This window comes from Podarcis bocagei (assembly GCF_964188305.1).
Source record: "Podarcis bocagei genome assembly, chromosome: 16".
Classification (NCBI taxonomy): domain Eukaryota; kingdom Metazoa; phylum Chordata; class Lepidosauria; order Squamata; family Lacertidae; genus Podarcis; species Podarcis bocagei.
Genome location: NC_138142.1, coordinates 29,304,093 through 29,324,742, shown reverse-complemented (window position 1 = coordinate 29,324,742; position 20,650 = coordinate 29,304,093). Strand labels below are relative to the sequence as shown.

The 20,650-nt window shown below is 50.0% G+C and overlaps 2 protein-coding genes across 2 annotated transcripts; both read left to right on the top strand.

Moving 5' to 3' along the window:
* Positions 1 to 589: 589 nt before the first annotated feature.
* Positions 590 to 3,996, top strand: LOC308575434 (uncharacterized protein; the record flags this gene model as incomplete). The annotated part of the gene is made up of 2 exons (XM_081174082.1): positions 590 to 677; positions 2,069 to 3,996. Exons 1-2 carry the CDS (start codon positions 632 to 634, stop codon positions 3,994 to 3,996), a joined length of 1,974 nt encoding a protein of 657 aa, XP_081030208.1. The 5' UTR covers positions 590 to 631.
* A 3,220-nt stretch (positions 3,997 to 7,216) lies between these two features.
* Positions 7,217 to 20,315, top strand: TM7SF2 (transmembrane 7 superfamily member 2). Its single transcript, XM_081174300.1, has 11 exons — positions 7,217 to 7,319; positions 10,359 to 10,488; positions 11,277 to 11,473; positions 12,814 to 12,868; positions 13,170 to 13,364; positions 14,395 to 14,498; positions 15,106 to 15,225; positions 15,829 to 15,997; positions 16,554 to 16,634; positions 16,996 to 17,118; positions 18,748 to 20,315. The coding sequence occupies exons 2-11, from the start codon at positions 10,434 to 10,436 to the stop codon at positions 18,906 to 18,908; spliced, it is 1,260 nt and encodes a 419-aa protein (XP_081030426.1). The 5' UTR covers positions 7,217 to 7,319; positions 10,359 to 10,433; the 3' UTR covers positions 18,909 to 20,315.
* The last annotated feature ends 335 nt before the right edge of the window (positions 20,316 to 20,650 follow it).

Genomic DNA, 20,650 nt, shown 5'->3' with positions numbered 1-20,650 from the left:
GGCCCTTCATTTCCCCCCTTCTTGAAACATGTTGCTCTCCCTGCCTTGCAAATGCAACTGTGAATATTTTTTTTTAACCACCCCTTCTCAGAAAGTTGGTAGGGAAACGGGCAGCTGAGTGAAATTGCTTTCGGGGGCGTATGTGGCACAGAAGGCCGAAAGTTCGCCACTCTGGCCTAAAATGCAAGATGACAAAACTACAAATGGAAATGATTCGCTGCTCTGGAGAGGACATTCCAGCAGGGCGACAAGGTACCTTGCCTGAAATTTCCACTTTCACCCAATGATACAAAGTGCAGGAAGCCTGCCTGCAGTTTTTCTTGGGTAGACTTTGTTTTAGCAATCTTTAAGGATCTGTGCACCTAGGAAATGTTGTGCATGAGCTAGCATGGCGGGGGGCGGCGGGGGGTGGGAACAGTAATATCTGCTGAAGGGCCCTCAGGGAATTTCCCCAGTATTTCCCCATTATGCATCTTTCCAAATCACATTTGAGTCAACACAGGCTGTTGACGTGGGGCCCAGAAAGGGAACTGCTCGGGTGGTGTTTATATGGGGCAAGGACTGTGCCAACCCATAAGCAGCAGCAGCAGCAGAGAGAGAGAGAGTCCCATTTTGCACCAGCTTCAACACCATGCCGAGGTTTCACCAAAGTCGCCCACTTTGGAGGGCTCCAAAAGGTGAGTGACAGAAGATAAAGTGGGGTTTGAGTCCCTCAATATGACCGGTCCTCTTTCTAGAAATTCAATAATTCTCCCCTGCCAGGTGAGTCATCAACCTTCAGGTTAGTGAAGAGATTTAAGATGGGGAAGGCCCATTACTCTGTGGCATAGGTGGGATGCAAATGTTTTTTTCACACTGGTCCTGAAAGACCTACATTGGCTCCCAGTGCATTTCCGAGCACAATTCGAAGTGTTGGTGCTGACCTTTAAAGCCCTAAACTGCTTCGGCCCAGTATACCTGAAGAAGCGTCTCCACCCCCATCGTTCAGCCCAGACACTGAGGTCCAGCTTGGAGGGTTTTCTGGTGGCCTTCTGGCAAGAAGTGAAGTTAGAGGGAACCAGACAGAGGACCTTTTCAGTGGTGGTGCCCACCCTGTGGAAAGCCCTCCCATCAGATGTCAAGGAAATAAACAACTATCTGATTTTTATAAGACATCTGAAGGCAGCCCTGTATAAGGACTTTTTTAAGGTTTAAGGTTTTATTATACTTTTATATATGATGGAAGCCACCCAGAGTGGCTGGGGAAACCCAGTCAGATGGGTGGGGTACAATTATTATTATTATTATTATTATTATTATTATTATTATTATTATTGCTGTTGTTACTGTTATTGTTACTACTCACAAGGCCAACAGCTTGAACTGCAGACATCAGCAGATGGCCATGACTTATCTCTTTACTGTGTGGGAGGAGGGAAGCTTTATTGCAGTTTTCTGCACATCAAGAGGGTGTTAAAAGGTGGTTAAAAGATGGTCTGTCCTTTTGCTGGTCAGTCTGCAACTCTATTGCTAGATCCCGTGCTTTGCATGCCCAAGATTCTTCAGTTTGGGATATTGTGTAGCCAGTTCGGTGCAGTGGCTGTTGGGCTAGTATCTGTGAGTCCAGGGTTCAAATCCCCACTCAGCCATGGAGCTCATTTGGTGATCTTGGGCCACTTGGGGTGTTGCAGGGAAGAAATGAGAAAGGGGAGAACCATGATTGCTGCCTTGAGCTCCTTAAGAGGAAAGGCAGAATATACCCAAAATTATAAAATCCTCACATTTCCAGTTAAAGGGTTCTTGGATAAGCAATGCTGGGAGCGGCCTCAGCACAGGAGAACCCTGAAGAGCTCTTCCTGCTGCCCATCAAATGAAACAATATTGGACCACTTGGTGTGTTTGTTGCAGAGGTGGCATTTAAACCTGGGACTATCAGCAGCCAAATTATGCCATCTCTCTGATCAGTCAACTGTCAAAGCTTCTTCTTGCCCCATTAAACTTGAGGAAAGTTAGTTTTACAGGACAAGCTGTGCTAGGAAAATGAACAGGGAACTAACAAATGTCCCCTTTCTCCTCTCTTAATTGCCAGCTCCTTTTAGTAGGATCATCTTCTTGCTGGTTTTGGGGTACACTGTTGACAGCCATCCCCTCTGCTACCATACCCAAGTGAATTCTCTGCTGGTGGCCAATTGCCAAGCTCAAAGACACAAGGAAGTCCCTGAAACGGACAGCTCCCTTCAGGTCCTCTTGCTGAACTTCAACTTCTTATCCAACATCTCGGATTCCTCCTTCTCCCAAATGCCGTCCCTGAGGATGCTGTCTCTTGGGAAGCAACTGGGAGGATCCCTCTATGTCGGAGAAAGGGCGTTTCAGAATGTGCCTAGTGTCAGGATCCTGGATCTTGGCGGCAACAAGAACTTGACCTTGCACCCAGCTGCTTTCCACGGCCTCACCCAGCTTGAGGTGTTGCTCTTGGATTTCAATGGTTTTGACGAAGAAGTACTGGAAAGAGGTTATTTCCAGGATTTGGTATCACTGAAGAGGCTGGATCTTTCAGGAAACCGCATCCGTAGGCTGAGGCCTGATCCAACTTTCCAGGGCCTGAGGAAGCTGAGCGTCCTTCAGCTGAAGCTCAACCAAATTGGGGAAATCTGTGGGGAAGACCTACAGCACCTCAGGGGGCACCATTTGGCCTTGCTTGACCTCTCATCCAACCGACTGCTTAATCCCAATGCCTGCACCAACCCTTTCTTCAGCATCGTGCTGGGAACTCTGGACGTCTCTTCGAACTCATGGAACGCGATGGAAGCTCAGAAGTTCTTCACACGACTAAATGGCACTCGAATCCATAACCTCAAGATGCAGCACTCAGCCGCCCTCGGCAGCGGGTTTGGTTTCCGTAACATCAAGGGCATCTCGCCTAGCACCTTTCTTGGCCTCCGTGGCAGCAGAGTTTACTCCTTCGACATGTCCAATGGCTTCCTCAGAGAATTGGGCCCATCTGTCTTCTCGGGGCTCCCAGACCTTAACATCCTGCTGTTGAGATCCAACCAGATTACTGAGATCAATGATGGGGCCTTTTCTGGGCTGAGCCAATTGCGTATTCTCGACCTGTCCCACAATCTGCTTGGGGAGCTGTACACAGAAGCCCTGCGACCCCTGAGGTCATCCCCACTCCAGCACCTCATCCTGAAGTCCAACCACCTTGGGATTGTTCAACACGATGCTCTGGTGGGGCTGAACTCCTTGCAAACCCTTGACCTCCGGGACAATGCTCTGGTGAGAGTCCCGGTAGGGAAACTCCCATCCCTTCTGCGCCTGATGCTGGGGCAAAACAGGATTGGGGATGCCTGGGGTCTTGAACGTCTTAGCAGCAACCTGACCCACCTTGACTTCTCCTCCAACCGCCTGAGTGACTTAGGGAGTCTCTGGGGTGAACTAGGGAAAACCCCCACCTTGCGTTTCCTGAATCTCTCAGGCAATCAGCTGGCAAAGTGCTTCAGGGCTGAGAGAGGCCCCAGGCAGCTCAGAGAACTAGATATTTCCCATAACGAGCTGGGAAACATCTGGAAAACAGAGAACTGTGTGGACATCTTCCAGCATTTGGAGAACCTGAGAGTCCTGAATCTCAGCTCCAATGGCCTTCGGGCCCTTCCTGAGGGACTTTTCCAGGGTCTGGTGTCTCTCCAGACTCTGAATCTCTCTGACAACCTCCTGCCCATCATTCCTGAGGAGGCATTCCTCAGCTTGAAATCCTTGCGCAGTCTTAGCCTCCATGGGAACCCCATAGTGACCCTCTCCCACTCTACATTTCAACCACTGGTGCAGCTGCAGTCATTGGACCTGAGCGAGTTGTCCTTGCTGTGCGACTGTGGGCTTTCTGACTTCCAGAGTCTGATGCAGGACAAAGACTCCAGGCTGAGTGGAGCTGTGGCCAATCTCCTGTGCATTCAGACCAGCCCTGATTTCCTGCATCTCTCCTTGTCCTGGTTCCTCCAGAGCAAGTGTGCCCAATAACATGTTACGATCCAATATGGGGTTTGGGATGAAGAACAAAATCTTATCTTATCCGGGATGCCATCAAGCTGCACAGCAGTGGCAAAACCTGTGTTTCAGTTATCAAAAAAATGCCTCATTGTTGTCATTTTCGCATGTGTGGGAACATCCATTTGGTAGGCCCATAATCTCTGTGTATTCAAGTAGCAAAGGCCAAATTGCTGATGCTTCGTAACTCACACCCCAAAGCTGGCTTTTTTTTGCTTCTGGCATGTGTAAGCAAAACAATCCAAACACACACACACAGAGAGGCAAATGCTGTGTGATTGCAGACCCTCCAAATGTCCCGATTTTCCAGGGACAGTCCTGGAAGTGAGTCTACTCCCTGCTGTCAAAACTGCCCATTCCAATTCCCTCTCCCTTTGGTTCCTAAGCTCTAAATGACTTAGGTCCAAAGTATGTGAGAGACATCCTTTCCTAGAGATCCTCTTGGTAGTTCCTCCACCATCAGTAGTTTGAGGTGTGTTGTGTGTGATGATTGAAATGCATTTGTATCTTTAAACATGGTTTTAGTAAGTTGATAACCCTAAGAAGCAGAAGTTTTAGAGCCAACTTTTGGATTTGGCAACCTAGCAAGTTAAGTAACCTACTATTTATTTATTTATTTATTTTATTTACCTATTAAATTTATATACCACCCTTCCTCTGAGGATCACAGGGTGGCTTAAGTATAAAAACACAAAAATACATAACATAGTTTGAACAAGGTTTTTTTTTTAAAGACGTGTATACATTTAATGAAATAAATAACGTTTGTTAGAGATACTTATGCTGATGATGTATTCATACATAAATGCTTTTAAAACATCTCTCCTTTCATTATCAGTAAAACTGTGTCCTTAATCCAGTTAGATTGATCATTAGCTTTGCCGAGTAATTCAGCCTTGAAAGCAATCCAAGGTGACCTGGCAACCTGAACAGAACAGTTAACGTGTGTGTGTGTTTGTGTGTGTGTGTTTGCGAGTGATCGGGTTTTGCTTACAGAGGACTAAGAAGCTAAGAAGCAGGGTTGGCCCTAACTTTGAACCTACGCAAATGGAAGTTCCAGCGCATGTGAAAAGGACAAATCTTGAGACAATCGTGGATTATTTGGGCAAAGGGAAAATGCCTGCTTCTGCAGCCCAGCACTGTTTTCTACATCCTGTGGGGTGGGATTTCCTTTGCCATGTGTCTATGGAGGCAGTTCTGTTTTAGTGCTGACACCAGGAAGGCAATTTGGGGCAGAGAAGACCGAGTGGGAGAAGCCAACTGGGGAAAATATTACAATGTGAAGAAAGGATTATAATTCAGAAAAGACTTAAACAGCAGAATTCTGAAGAGTCAACACATATCTGCAGGCCTCACTTTCCCCCTATTTTTGGTTGTTACAGAACCCTTACTCGGATTCCTTGGTGTGTGTACTCCTGAGTGTGTATGAATTTAGGGTTTCTATTAGGTAGGGTAATAGCTTCATTCCAGCTTCTCTCTCCCTTTTTCCCAGAGTCAATCTCCACAAGGGAGAAAACACCTCACTGTTTAAATATTTTGCTAGGTAATAAAGTCTTGAACTTTCATTTTTGGTCTGGATTTCCCCCCTATACATTCCCTTGCAAAGGAAACCCCCCCCCCCCCGATTGAGGTTTAGTTGTTCATCTTTGTCTCTTTGCATTCCCTTTGCAAAGCAAATGTACTTGTGTGTCTCAGGCCTGATCAATTTGACACACACAGCAGCCTCTCACAAACTTGCTGTCCTGAGAATAATGGATACATGGTCTATGTGGGTCTTCCATAAAGAACTCCTAATATTTCTTCCTGCAGCTACTTTGAATGGAGATTGCCTTGCGATGGCACACTGCTTTGGGCTTGATCGCAGAAGCTTGGTACCCACGGATATGGTATATAGCCCTATCCGAAAAACCGACTTGCCAGATCTGAGCAGCCAAAGGGAAAACAAACCCACACCTTTTCTATAACACACGGCATTCACACACCATTTGAATGGCAATGCGCATCAAATGGGGGAGGGGCGGCCCCCTCAATTATTATTATTTTTTGGGGGGGGTGGGGAGGGGGGTCGAAGGGACCTCGGTTACAAGGAGTTGGTGCCTATGAGGCCAGCGAAGGAGATAATACCATGGTTATGCTGCAGCGCCCCCAGGTGGACAAACAGCCACAGCCACCATCACATCATTGTGGATGAGCTGGTTTTGCAGAAAGCTGAGATGCCAGACTCCAAGCAGCGCCTTAATTAAAAGGCCACTTACAACAGAAGAGCCTAGTCATCAGTGGCGTAGCGTGGGTTCTCAGCACCCGGGGCAAGGCAAGTAATTTGCGCCCCCTAACCCGTGGATTTTAGCACTCGAGTCTCTTCCGCGCGCCCCCCAGATGTTGCGCCAGGTGCGGCAGGCCCCCCCTGCACCCCCCACGCTACGCCACTGCTCCTACCACAAGTCTTCAGGACAGCCATCCGAAGGCTGGCGCGGGGAGAAGGTCTCTCCGCCCCACCGCCAGGCTTCGGAGGAGGTCCGAGGACAGTGGGGAAGACGCGCTGCGCTTCCCCGCTGTCCCGGAGATTTCCCTATGGACTTTTGTCTTGCAAAGGGCTGGCCAAACGCGCGCCCCCCCCAATGTTGCGCCCGGTGCGGCGGGCACCCCTGGCACCCCCCACGCTACGCCACTGCTAGTCATGCACACTGCCTCGCGTAAAAAAGGTGGGATATAAATAAATAAAATTCCTGTGGCTTAATGGAGACTTGAAGGCAGTATATATTTTTTTCATTTCAGAAACAACAGGCGAGATTTAAAAGCCATCTCGACGCGTCCTGGTGTTTATTTCCGTTTTGGTCCGTCGTCCCCCCCCCCCCCGTTGTTCATTTCTCCACTGAACTCCAATGCATTAGAGCAGGAGGCGTTTTGCACTCTGCGTATGCCCAGGCACTCTCTTTTCCTTCTCATTAGCGCATTCTTCCACCACCAAGGGAACCCAGGACGGCGAAGGCGAAGGATTGGGACACCACCGTCCACCCCCCACTCCCTCTTCTGTCCTCTCCCTTTTCACCACCACGATTTCATTCCTTTCCTGCGGGTGCCTGGATGCACGAACTGGGCTGGACGGGACGGGATGAGCAGTGAGGCGGGCCCGCCTCCTCTCGCCTGATAGGCTCCGCGCCCTCCTCCCTCGGGCGCGATTGGCTGCTCCGGGATAGGGACAGGATGGGCAGAGGGTGGCGCCGCTGATGCCGGGCTGATGCGGGCGGGCAGGTGGTCGGGACAGGTGAGCGCCTCCCGCATCCAGGCGCCTCCAGGTAAGCCTTCCTCCGGTGTGTCCCCTCTCCCATGCCAGAGGATGCCGCCGCTGTTGCTGGCGGGATCTGGAGGGCCGGTGGGTGGGGCAGACATGCGCGGGTCCCTCTCGGGATGCACCCAAGCCAGGCAGGGGACTGTGGTCCCCGCGGGGGAGGGTGGCTTTAGGGACCTTCCCGAAAGGGCCAGCCCAACCTGAGATTGACATCCTCGCCAGCAACGCTTCCGCTGGGCTGGGAAAGGGCCCCGTCTGGAACTGCAGCGCCGTCGGTGGATGCGCAGCAAGGACCGGCGGAGAATGAGGCAGCTGCCTTTTCTACAGAAAAGACGAATTTTCTACAGAAACATGAGGACTGGGACATTGCTTCTTTCTTTTAGCGGAAAGGTGGCGGTAGCTCAAATGGGAGGGCGCATGTTTTGCACGGAAAAGGTCCCCGCACCCACCCCGGCCAGGTTCAATCTCTCTCTCTCTCTTTCACACACATTTGAGGGTGGCTGCTGGGCAGGCAAGATGGGGACTGATCCAGTATGGCAGCTTCCTATGAGGGTTGGATCCTGCATCCAGACCTGCAAGGCATCTGACATCTCCCTCTTTTGAAATGTATTGAGGTCAGCAGCAGAACTGTCCTCCTCAGAAGCGCCACAAATTTTGACTGCCAAAGTACAGTGGTACCTCGGGTTAAGTACTTAATTCGTTCCGGAGGTCCGTTCTTAACCTGAAACTGTTCTTAACCTGAAGCACCACTTTAGCTAATGGGGCCTCCCGCTGCTGCCGCGCCGCCGGAGCACAATTTCTGTTCTCATCCTGAAGCAAAGTTCTTAACCCGAGGCACTATTTCTGGGTTAGCGGCATCTGTAACCTGAAGTGTCTGTAACCTGAAGTGTCTGTAACCTGAGGTACCACTGTACCTTGAATTACCTCATAATGTTGTTGGCCTCAGTCTGTTTCAGGAAACAATGGGCGTGTGTGCCTTTTTTGTGGGTGGGTGAAGTCAAGCTGTTGGAAGATTATGGTGCCTGCTGTGGCTCTATTTAGGGGTGCAGACAGGGACGCGGACTTATAAAAAATATTGGGGGGCCCCAGGAAAGCTCATGAATAATAAATAAGCTCATGAATATGCAAATAAAGTGGCGCCGCCTCCTCGTGAGCGAATAGGGGAGAGCATGCTGCGCCTATTAATCAGCTCCGAAGGAAATTGGATGGAGCTTTTGCTCGGGAGGGAGGGCAGGAGGCATGCAACCCGACCCTGTGCATTTTGGGCTGGGGGAGGGGCGGCGATGGCGCTCTGCTGGAGGGGCGCCGGAGATTATTGGGGGGGCGGAGCCCCCCAAACGAATTTTTGAGGGGGCTCGGGCCCCCTCAAGCCCCATGGAGTCGGCGCCTATGGGTGCAGACACTTTGGGGGTGATGCAAATGGCACAGATTTCAAGCATGCACCTTGTCAGGTTGTTTAATAGTTCTTGAAGATACCCACAAAGGCCATGTTTTTCAAAATACATACAAAAGCCATGTATTTCAAAGGTTGGCAGTTCTTTCGCTTATGCGGACAAATCTGCCACAGGCTGTTGGATCCGGAAGATTCTTTGTTGGAGGGTTGCTTTCTCTGCTGGAGACAGGGAACTGGGCTAAGAATTTGAGACAGAGACAACAAAGCAGTTAGCATGTTCTTAATGCTAAATTACAAAACTGACAGGACTCTAAAGGAGAGGAGGAGAAAGACTGATTCCTTTTGGAAGCAGTAAATCAACAATTTCACAGGGATGAGGCTTCAGTTGAGAACCAGTGTGTTGTAAGGCATTTAAATACATCTCAACTAAGCCTGGAAATTGTAATTTGTTAAGGGTGCTGGGAATTGTAGCTCTGTGAGGGGCAAACTGCAGTTTCCAGGATCCTTGGGCAGGGATGCTTTAAATGTGTGGTGTGTTGGCAAACCTAGACCATGAAGGCCTAAATTCAAATCCCTACTTGGCCATGAAACTCTCTGGGTGACCTTGGGCTAGTCACACACACAAAAATACCACAGTGGACTCCTAGGAGGAAAGGTGAGGAATAGGATGGGTGTGTGCTGGGGCTCACGTTTCCCTTGTCCTAACAATGTCCAGATGTGTCTGGAGGGCTTAGTGGTGAGAGAGCAAGCACTCCCAATATGCTCAGAGGCACTCGATCGTAACTTTGAGAGGTGTGCTTTGGTACTAGAAATGGGTGCTGAGGCTCAACCATGGCAAGCACCAACTCCAATTTTGTGCAGCAGGAGACTAATTGAGGAGTTTGACACACTCTTGGGCTCCTGACCCCAAGAGGTGGGGTAGGGGGTACACTTTGCACCTGCTGTTTGAAATAATTGCACCCAAATATTTATCCTGAGTTGCAGATTTCTGGGAAAGGGGAGGTGGACTTGCCAAGCACTAGTTTTGCATATGAAACATCTTTCCTGGTTATGATGGTTGCCTGGGAAAGAGTCTGGAGAGATGCTGCCAGCCAGTGGAGGCAATACTGAACTCAATGGGACAACGGCCTGTGGTTGCCTGGGAAAGAGTCTGGAGAGATGCTGCCAGCCAGTGGAGGCAATACTGAACTCAATGGGACAACGGCCTGTCTCTGCCAAAGGCAGCATCCTGTATTCCTATGAGAGGTGCTCATGAACTAGTAGCACTTTTTATCGACTGGAGGTCTGTTCCAAAGGGTTCAAAATGCTGCGCATACCTTACAACAGCCCTGTGAGGTAGACTAGTGGCAGATGTCTAACGGGACAGACATGACAGTCTGACAAGCATGCCCTTCCTCTGGAATCCCAGCCTCCAGCTGGCTGGCTTTTGTTGGCTGTGCCCTCCTGGTGATTAATTTCTAAAAAAAGAAGGGGACCTGGGCGGAATTACTCCACGGCCAGGCGGCCTTGCATGTAAGGCACAGTCAGTTAGAAAGAATGTGGCTTCTGTTAACAGGTGATCCAAATCAGCTCGACCATCGAAACACACAAGGGGGGATACTCAGAGGCTTGTCTCAAGGGGCTCCATTTGGTCTTCATGGATTCTTTCTCTAGGTCTGTGTGTGGTTGCTGAAGACCGGGGAAACTTGCAAGAGGAGGTTTCTGGCCCAGGACCTGCTCAAGAGGACAATGGATCGACTGAAGGTCCCCCGTACCAGAGAGCTGGAATTTGGCGGCGTCCTAGGTGAGGGGGAAAGGCTGAGCTCGGGGTGTGTGTTTGCAGGCAGAAGAATACTGTTATAGATTGGGTGCAGGGGCTAAACCTTAGAAATGAGTAAATGGTAGGATTTTTATTATTTGGGGATGAGATACAGGCTGCGGAGGAATTCCTGAGCTATCCTATGCCAAATCACCTTGCCAAGCTTTGGGCCGTTAAGAAACAATACAGGGTCATTGAGGGCCATTGTCAATGCAAGAGAACTGTCCTTCTCTCCGCCCCGCCCCCTTGCCCTGAGGTGTGAACAGAGACTGGGAGTTCAGAAGGTTGCAAGGATAACTTAGTGTTGTATGACAAGAAAAGATAATTTTTAGCAAGGTGTGCTGGGATGAAGAAGGGGAGAGAAGAAAGACTGGGATCCATCTTGGGCAGGTTGGCTGTAGGCTGGCTGGGAGAGATGCCTTGGACTCCAGGGCTGCCCTGCTGTGGGGGACAAACCCCTCTTGAGATGACCATGCTTTAAGATCTGGACTCCCTCAATGCTGACTGAAGGTGTAAATAGATGAATAAACCATATTTCTTAAAGCTACAACAGTCTCCAAAGGGAGCCTGGGTGATGCCTGGAATCCCATGGACTCTGGCTACCGCTCGGCAGAGAGAGGGGGAGGCACTCAACTTTTGTAACAATACCTTTCTCTCATCCCTCCCCAGGAATCCTCTATTAGGGAGGCTTGGGAATGGTGTGAGCAGGGGATGCAGGACTCCTGGGTTCTGTCTCTTCCCCTTTCTGACCGCTCCATCTTTTTTCATCACAGGGGCTGCCCTCCTTATCGTCCTGATGCCCACCACTGTCTTCTACCTCCTGTTGACTTGCAGAACGGAGCAGGCCAGCCTGTTGAACATTCCCTATCCTTTGCCCACCCTCCGCTCCCTGTGGGACCCCCGGGACTTTGCCCTAGTCTTGGCCTGGGTTGGATTGCAAGCTTTCTTATATATGCTCCCGATGGGGAAGGTAAGGAGACCTCCACACTCTCAAGGGATTTTCCCTGGCTTCTGCCACGGACTCCTTCTTGCCTGCACTGCAGTAAGGTTCTGCAGCCTGGCCTCAGTTTTCCTCATCTGAGCAATGGGGAGAAAGGCTAGCTGGTCCTACTAGTAAAATGGCAGAAATGGGGAAGTGACATCACAAAACAGCGGCTGCCCTTGGCGACAGAGGGACCCTTGAGTCGTGGGGAAAGGCCAAAGCAGCCCTCTGTCTTTTTATTTTCCCAAAGCGCATTTTGAGCATTCCTCTCCCACCAGAGAGGCTTCCTCCTGGCTCCATATAAAGCAGAGTTTCCCAAATGTGGGTCTCCAGCTGTTGTCGGACTACAACTCCCATCATCCCTAGCTGGCAGGACCAGTGGCCAGGGATGCTGGGAATTGTAGTCTGAACCGTTGGGAAACTGTGTACGTGCAGCTACTCACACAGAGTCAGTTAAGGTTTGCTAGACAGCCAGAAGGCAATCTGAAGGAGTAAGTCTGCCTGGTGATAACAGAGAAATGGGGAGAGCTCCCTGATTGGTCAAGCTCTTTGTAGGGAGTGATAATTAATGGTTTACTAACTGGAATGTGTTAGTTCAGTATTCAGAGCTCAGTGTTCAGAGCTCTGTGTGTCAGTGTAGGAGTTGTGAGTCGTGTAAGAGAGAGCTAGCAAAAGATCTGTGTTCTGATCCTGTAAATAGTCCACTGCATATAATAAACACCTAACTACAAGTTCCTGGTTCCTGCTTCGTCTATCCTGTTTGCAGCCAAGTTGCCAATTGTTTCCGTGGATTCTGTGTGTACTCTGCTAGGTCTGGCTAAGGTCCTGCAACTAGTCAGAAAGATAGGTAAAGGACCCCTGACCATTGGTCCAGTCGTGGCCGACTCTGGGGTTGCGGCGCTCATCTCGCTTTATTGGCCGAGGGAGCCGGTGTACAGCTTCCGGGTCATGTGGCCAGCAGGACTAAGCCACTTCTGGCGAACCAGAGCAGCGCACGGAAACGCCGTTTACATTCCCGCCGGAGCGGTACCTATTTATCTACTTGCACTTGGACGTGCTTTTGAGCTGCTAGGTTGGCAGGAGCAGGGACCGGCAACGAACCGCCGACCTTCTGATCGGCAAGTCCTAGGCTCTGTGGTTTAACCCACAGCGCCACCCGCGTCCCAAGTCAGAAAGCTGCGAAATACCAAATAGGTTTTGCCAATATTAACAACAGCTGGAGACCCAAGTTTGGGAAACCCTGATATAAAGAAAGCACCCCACTTTCAGGCAGCCCTGGCAACATAGACCCCACCACAGCTTTCTGCGTCTGTGTGTGTTTTCAACAGCTCACAGAAGGGACCCCCCTGCGAGACAAGACCCGGCTCCAGTACCGGATTAATGGTAAGTGCCCCCCACCCTTAGGAAAGGTCCCCCAGAGGTGAGAGAGCCGCCAGGGGTGCTGCTGGTGGCTCTCAGCAATGGGGAGGGGTGTGGTGCTGAGTGGCTTTTCAGCGTATCCCAGTGTTTCAAGACTGAGAACATTTTATTAAACGCCACCTTGTGATTCTCCCCAAGCTTAGCCATATCGGTATCGGCTTAGGAAGGCCGGGGGGGGGGGAGGAGGCAGGAGGGATGATAAATTGATGTCTGGTCGTTGTTTGTTTGCCCCACCCTCTTTCTCCCCCTGCCCCACATTTCTCAGGGTGCCATGCCATGGTGGTCACAGCGCTGGTGGTTGGAGCCGGCCTGGCGGCTGGACTGCGCCTCAGCTACATCCACGACCATTTCCTGCAGTTGGCCTTCTCTGCCTCCCTCGTGGCCTTTGGACTCAGCGCCCTCCTGTACCTCAAGGCCTTGCTTGCCCCAGAGGCAGCCCTGGCCCCAGGCGGGAACTCAGGTGAGGTGCGAACCCTGACACTGGGCTCCTTCTGGCCTCCTTTGCCAACTCCACCTCGGCAGGGACTAGCGACTTGATGGGCATGGCCAAAACCCATCAAATGTCCCATGTCTGGTGCAAGCTGGTGGGGGGGGGGTGGCAGGAAGGAAAAGGAAGGGGGGAAAGACTGAAGCCGTTATCTCCTCACGTGAATTGGCTCGCAAAATCGGATAAGGACCGTCTCCCGGGGATGATACGTCATTTAGCAAAAATAACAGAGAGGCCTGCAGTCCTTTTAAGGCTCATTCATTTCTAGAGGCAGGAGTTTTTGCGGAAAAACGTCCACCACATATGTAGTATTATTCTTGCTGGTATTATTATTATACGGCAACGGTATAAAAATCGCTACGTGTAAAAAATGATAAAATACCCAGGGGACGCAAATTGTTATTCCCAGTTGGCAATTACCTCTTTGTACATGTAATTTGCATCGTTATGAACACACGGGAAAATGCGAATAGGCCGGAAAGGTCTTTGGGAATGCAAAGGGCCTAAGATCACCCAGGGAGCTTCATGGCTGAGTGGGGATTTGAACCCTGGTCTCTCAGGTCCTAGTCTGGCTCTTTTACATTGAGACGTGGTGACTATAAGATCAGCTGCAGAGCATTCTGGGAGGCTGTGTGTTCTTCCTCTGGTTTCTGAGCATATACAGTGGTACCTCAGGTTACAGACTCCGCTAACCCAAAAATAGTACCTCAGGTTAAGAACTTTGCTTCAGGATCAGAACAGAAATCACACGGCGGCAGCAGGAGGCCCCATTAGCTAAGTGGTACCTCAGGTTAAGAACAGTTTCAGGTTAAGAATGGACCTCCAGAACGAATTAAGTTCTTAACCCGAGGTACCACTGTATGCTGAAAATTTGGGCACAACGTTCTGCCAACACTTCCCTGCTTCACGGGGGTGCAGCTGCCTAGAGGGGTGTGTCAGAACCACCTCCTCAAAGTGTTTTTGACGGCAATTTCTCCCGCTTGCCTCTTCCCCCATCCCACAGGAAACCCCATTTACGACTTTTTCATGGGCCACGAATTGAACCCACGGATCAATACCTTTGACCTGAAGTTCTTCTGTGAGCTGCGCCCGGGTCTCCTTGGATGGGTAGGCATCCCTGCGTTGGTAGCAGAAGGCAGGGTTGGGGAGAGACCCCTTTGTGTTGGTGTGGCAACACCAAGGAGCGCCCCTCCCCCCATACTGGAGGGTCCGGATCGCTGAGGATCAGGCAGCTGACACAACTGGGATCCAGTATGATGTTGGGGTTGGAGTGCTGGGTGAGGACTGTGGAGACGCAGGTTCAAATCCACCTGTAGAGCAGGTGTGGGGAACCTTTGACCCTCCAGATGCTGCTGAACTACAACTCCCATCAGCCCCAGCAATGGCCAATGATGACAGGAGTTGTAGTTCAGCAATATCTAGAGGGCCGAAGGTTGCCCACCCCTGCCATAGAGCTGGCAGCAACCTCCCCTAACCGGGTGGCTTTCATATTGTTTTCATGTCTTTTGGGGCCATGCTCTTGCAGGAGCCAAAATGGGGCGTCCCAGAAGCCAATCGGAAGCCAGAATTACAGAATTCTGGGGTGTCCTGCTTAAAACAGGACAGTTGAGAGGTACCGTATGCCACAAACTGTAGCTTTTGCTACTACTAATGGTGATGAGGATAATACTGCTTTTTCCCCTCTGCCACCCGCTGCTTCCCTGCTCTCTCGTAGGCCCTGATTAACATGGCCATGTTGGTGAAGGAGACGGAGCTGAGAGGAAGCCCTTCTTTGGCGATGATCCTCGTTAATGGCTTCCAGCTTCTCTACGTGGTGGATGCCTTATGGCACGAGGCAAGTCTGGCAGAGGGTGGGATCTCAACCGGCGGCCTGCCAGCCTGAATTTTGCAGGGAGCCTTAATTCCTCAGTTTCTGCCACGGAGATGCATCACAGGAACTGCCAGGCAGGGCTGAGTTTACAAATGACACTGCACTTCCTTCTATAAGGACTAGAAACTTGCTTTTGTCTTTTAAAAAAGGAACAGAAGCAAAAGCAGGGATTTCCAGACTGCTCCCCTTCCCTAGTGCCTATTTCAGTCAAGCCTCCCAGGGGCTTAATAAACCTTATTTTGCCTGCTTGGCTGTAAACAAAGAACACAAAAAGAGAAACTGACACAATGTGTGCCTGTTGGGCTGTTTTCGTCTTAGTGGACCTCGATTCTGCTCATGTTTCTCCTTCTGAATTTGGGGTGCGCCCCTGGGGGAGAGGACGGCTTACCTTTCCTCCCTAGTACCTGCTTCCTCAAATCACCTGAACCTGTTTGCTCTGCTGGCACTTCTCTGAGATGCACCCGCTCCCCAGTGTGTGGCTCACAGTGGGCTTGTTTAGTGGGGACTGAGAGCTGGTGGATTTTCCTGGGCCAGATTAAAAAAGGCAAATTTTCTTCCTTCCCAAAGGAGGCAGTTCTCACCACGATGGACATCGTCCATGACGGTTTCGGCTTCATGTTGGCTTTCGGGGACTTGACGTGGGTGCCCTTTTTGTACACCCTCCAGTCGTATTTCCTCGTCACCCACCCACAGAAACTGAGCCTGCCCATGGCTGGGGGCATCACGCTGCTAAACGGTGAGTTGGGTGGCAAACAGGGCCTCTGAGCATGCACAGAATATATTTTCTTCCCCTCCAAGCTTCAGCAACTTTCTTTTCTTTTCGTGGCAGGGGTCTAATAATGTAACCAACTTGCTCTTAACTAAGCTTCCAGAATGGTAAGGGATATACAGCCTTAATTGATAGTAAACAGTGGGGACTTTGTACATTTAAAAACAAACAGGCAATATTCAAAATGTCCACTGTGTCAAAGATAGGCAGCCCCTCTTTGCAGAGTGCCCCTACCCAGTGCCTAAGCTGAGGTGTGGATGATGCCTGCTACCCAGAAACAATTATTTCCTGAGTTTGGGAGGGCCAAGGGAGAGGCTGTGCTAAGAGAAAGAAAAGCAAAATTAATGTGGCTTGAAACATATCTATGGAAATGTGCATGTGTTAATTATTTTTCTTCATAGCCCTGTCCCTTCAGTCACCCCAGAGCTCAAACTCTCTGTCTGTCCACCCACTCTTTCTCTCTAGCGTGCTCTGCCCATTCATGCCATCTCACTCTCCCCCCACCCCCTTCTCAACCCTGCAGGCCTGGGCTACTCCATTTTCCGTGGCGCCAACTCCCAGAAGAATGCCTTTCGCCGGAATCCTGCCGACCCCAAAGTTGCTGGTTTGTCCTCCTTTGTGGCTTGTGGCCTGTTTGGACCCTGCTGGGAGACACATAAGCTGTGCCCTGCGCCTTCACAACCTTTGGCCTCTAATGTTCCTTTTCTTAAAATGTATAGCCGCGGCTCACGCGGGCAAGTGCCTCAGAGAAGCGCCTGCATTTAAAATCCAAACGCCATCGCTTCTGAAGAGGAGTGGGTGCAATGGGCGTCTTTTGCCTGTGGGAGGGAGGTGGAAAATTGGGCATCCCTGTTTTCCTGTTGCGAAAACAGAGCGTGGCTGGCCTGCTTTTGCAGGATCTGCATGCCTTGTGAACCTCTTGTGAACCCCTTTGTTCTCACAAGAGAAATGTTGTTTCCTTTCAGGACTGCGAACCATCCCCACGGCCACAGGACGGCGCCTGCTGGTGTCCGGCTGGTGGGGGTTTGTGCGGCACCCCAACTACTTAGGAGACCTCATCATGGCTTTTGCGTGGTCCTTGCCCTGCGGTAAGCGGGAGCCTCTCTCCCCCTCCGTCAGTATCCAGACCACACTCTGTAGGAAGAGAATCTCAGTGCCCGGCCCACTCACCAGGGTCACACAACACCATTACAAGCAATTACAGTGGTGCCTCGCAAGACGAAAAGAATCCGTTCTGTGATTCTCTTCGTCTAGCGGTTTTTTTCGTCTTGCGAAGCAAGCCCATTGAAGGATAAGCAGATTAGCACTATTAGCGGCTTTTAGTGGCTTATCTGCTGATCGGATCAGCTGATAAGCGGCTTAGCGGCTTAGAAAAAGGGGGGAAAGGAAAAAAAAAAAACCAGCAAGAACTCGCAAGACATTGTCGTCTTGCGAAGCAAGCCCATAGGAGATTCGTTTTGCGAAGCACCTCCAAAACGGAAAACTCTTTCGTCTAGCGAGTTTTCCGTCTTGCGGGGCACCACTGTACATGACCTTGCACATAGTGTGTGCCAAGTTGCCAAAGACACAGAAAGGAGGACGGGGAGACAGCAGCATCCCCTCAGATAGACAGAGCTGCTGTGCTTGTTTAAAGAGAGAGAGAACCTATACATGTCGATGCAAATTCTGAGGGTGCAGAGTTAAGCAGTGCCCGTTTTCCAATGTCCATGACTCTCATGGCCTTTTGAGTAACCACTGGGAGGCTCTCAAAATCCTCGCTTTGGAGAGAAACAAGCAAAACACGAAGAAAATTAAATATACCCCTTATAATTTCATGTTATGCCCTGCTAAATCCCAGAAAGAGCTTTCCCATCATCTTCCAGCCTTTCAAGGCTTAACCCAGGGAGCGGGAGCCTGCAGTTGGGCTCCCACATCCTCATTCCTGACCATTGGCCATGCTGGCTGCTGCCGGGGCAGATGGGAGTTGTAGTCCAGCAGTGCCTGGTGGGGACCCCTGCACTGGCCCATGTTCCTCGCAGTAACCCAGCAGGCAAAGAATGGCATTTCATTTGAAACACTATATGTATGTTACACAGGAGTTAAAGGTAAAGCATTAAGATCCACATTACAGCAATACCTCTGTTAGGTAAAGGTAAAGGGACCCCTGACCATTAGGTCGAGTTGTGACCGACTCTGGGGTTGCGGCGCTGGCGTACAGCTTCTGGGTCATGTGGCCAGCATGACTAAGCCGCTTCTGGCGAACCAGAGCAACGCATGGAAACGCCGTTTATCTTCCTGCCGGAGCGGTACCTATTTATCTACTTGCACTTTAACGTGCTTTCGAACTGCTAGGTTGGCAGGAGCAGGGACCGAGCAATGGGAGCTCACCCCGTTGCAGGGATTCGAACCGCCGACCTTCTGATCGGCAAGTCCGAGGCTCTGTGGTTTAACCCGCAGCGCCACCTCCGTTAGGCCAGCCTAAATGTTACAAAATAGTTTGGAAGCTTTCAGGGTTTCCCCGCCCAAACTGATCAGGCTGGATCTTAGAAGCTGGGTTTGGGGCGAGGGGGAAAGAGAGAGAAAAGGCTGCTGGTGCCGAGAGACCCCTTTTCTTTTTCTCTTCCCCACCCCTAAATGGGATTCTCTGTGCCTCCTTGCACTGAAATCTGAAGTGGTTCCTCTGTGTCCCAATAGCCCACCCTCCCCAATGGCTTCCCCATTCTGTTTCCTCTCCTCAGGCCTGACCCACATCCTGCCTTACTTCTATGTCCTCTACTTCACCATGCTTCTGATTCACCGGGAAGCCCGGGATGAGCACCAGTGCCTGAGGAAGTATGGCCTCGCTTGGCAGGAGTATTGCCGCCGCGTCCCTTACCGGATCTTCCCCTACCTCTACTGAGCCATCGCTTGACAACTCAGCTCTCGCCCTGCTCACCACAACAGAAACCCACCCTTTCTGCCTGCCTGGAGAAGCCTATGCCCACACAGTCTCAACCAAGATGAGGAATAGGTGCCGTGGTTGTCACTGTGGGGTCACAACACCCCTCCCCACCTCCAGGAGCTGTGGGGAGGGGGGCCCCGTCAGCCTGCTGCAGCTTTGTTTCCAAGACCCACTCAGACAACATGGCCTGCTTCTTTCAGGAAATGAGAGGTTCTCTTGCTTCCTATCTATTGCCCGTCAGGACATTTCGATCTAGAAATCGCCTTCTTTTGTCAAGCCTGAATTTGCAAAAATTTAACCCACAAAGATCATGTGGGCAAACTCTGTGTTGCTGGTTTTTGTGGTTTTTAAAAAATCCTTTTTCTGTGCAGACAGCAAGAGCCCAGATTACATGACTGGAATTACTTTGTCGATCTTCACATATTTATTCTGTTTCTGCAATGCAGCAGACCATCAAGCTACATCAAAGACATTTGGCAAGCTGCAACCAACTGGAAGTGCTGCTCTGGCCTCTGAGATTCCACTGCAACTCGTTTTGGAGCAATAAGGACTAGAAGCATTTTCAGTTAATTGAGGAAACTTTTTTTTAAAAAAAATCTGAGATCTTTGGCATGCACAATTTCTGTGACCAGTGCTACTAACCTGTGGAAAAGGCAGATTCCTGTTTATAGGAAGTTAAGGAAGCTGTACTGAGAAACCTGACATATTAAACAGAACTGAATTTATTTTGGGATGGGGAAAAATAGCTAACTCCGCTTTTTGACTATGGATGTCACTAGACATTCAGAAAGTGACATAAAAACTCTCAATCTGGATTTGGAATGATTTCTAATCAAGCTTGGATTTTGGGGACTAGATTTTAGTAAGCACTGATTTTGGTAACACAGCAGAGGTTCAGGTTTATTAAAGCAGCTTTTGAAAGTCAAATGTTTCTTGAACAGCAAATTAACGCCAGGGAACTTTCTGAGTTTTTGTCAGGTTTAACCATTTCGGCTAGGCTAGGGGAATGTTTGCAGTCAAGTCTGCAGAATTTCAAATTCATGCAGAATCTTAATTTAGGTCTAGTTGGGCGCTTCATGTGTGCATGGAACAGAGAGTAACCTTTTTTCTCTGTCGTTCACACACACACACACACACACACACACACACACACACACCATTTGCTAAAGAGTCAGTGGAAGCATAACAGGGCAGTAGAAGGAATTGGAGCACACCAAAGTTGTCTGTAGATGCTGGTGGGTTAAGGATTAAACTGGATTTCCCTGGCTGGGTGGGAAATTAGGGGGGTTATTTCCTTCATTTTTGAAAGGGGTGGGAGAAATGAGCAAATGTAACTTATTTTAATAAATAATATATTCAAACCTCTGCGGGGTTTGGAATGTAATTTTGGCAAAGCTGCTGCTCCACACTTCTTTGAGGACATCAACAGTGAATGCAGAGTCCACACAGATATTACCAAGAGGGTATTTTCTCCGTATCACGGTTGGGTACAAGAAAGTTGCCAAAATGCTGTAATTTCAGTAATGACAGTGACGGACGGTAAATTTCCTTCAAATCAACAGATCACATGTTCACTTATTATTTTACAACACGGAACACACCTTTGTGTTTTATTATGCTGACTCCAGATTATTAAACTCTAAACCCGTTGGCTGTTAATACTTCCGCTAGGTGTGCCTTAATCCTAAAGCATGTTCTCA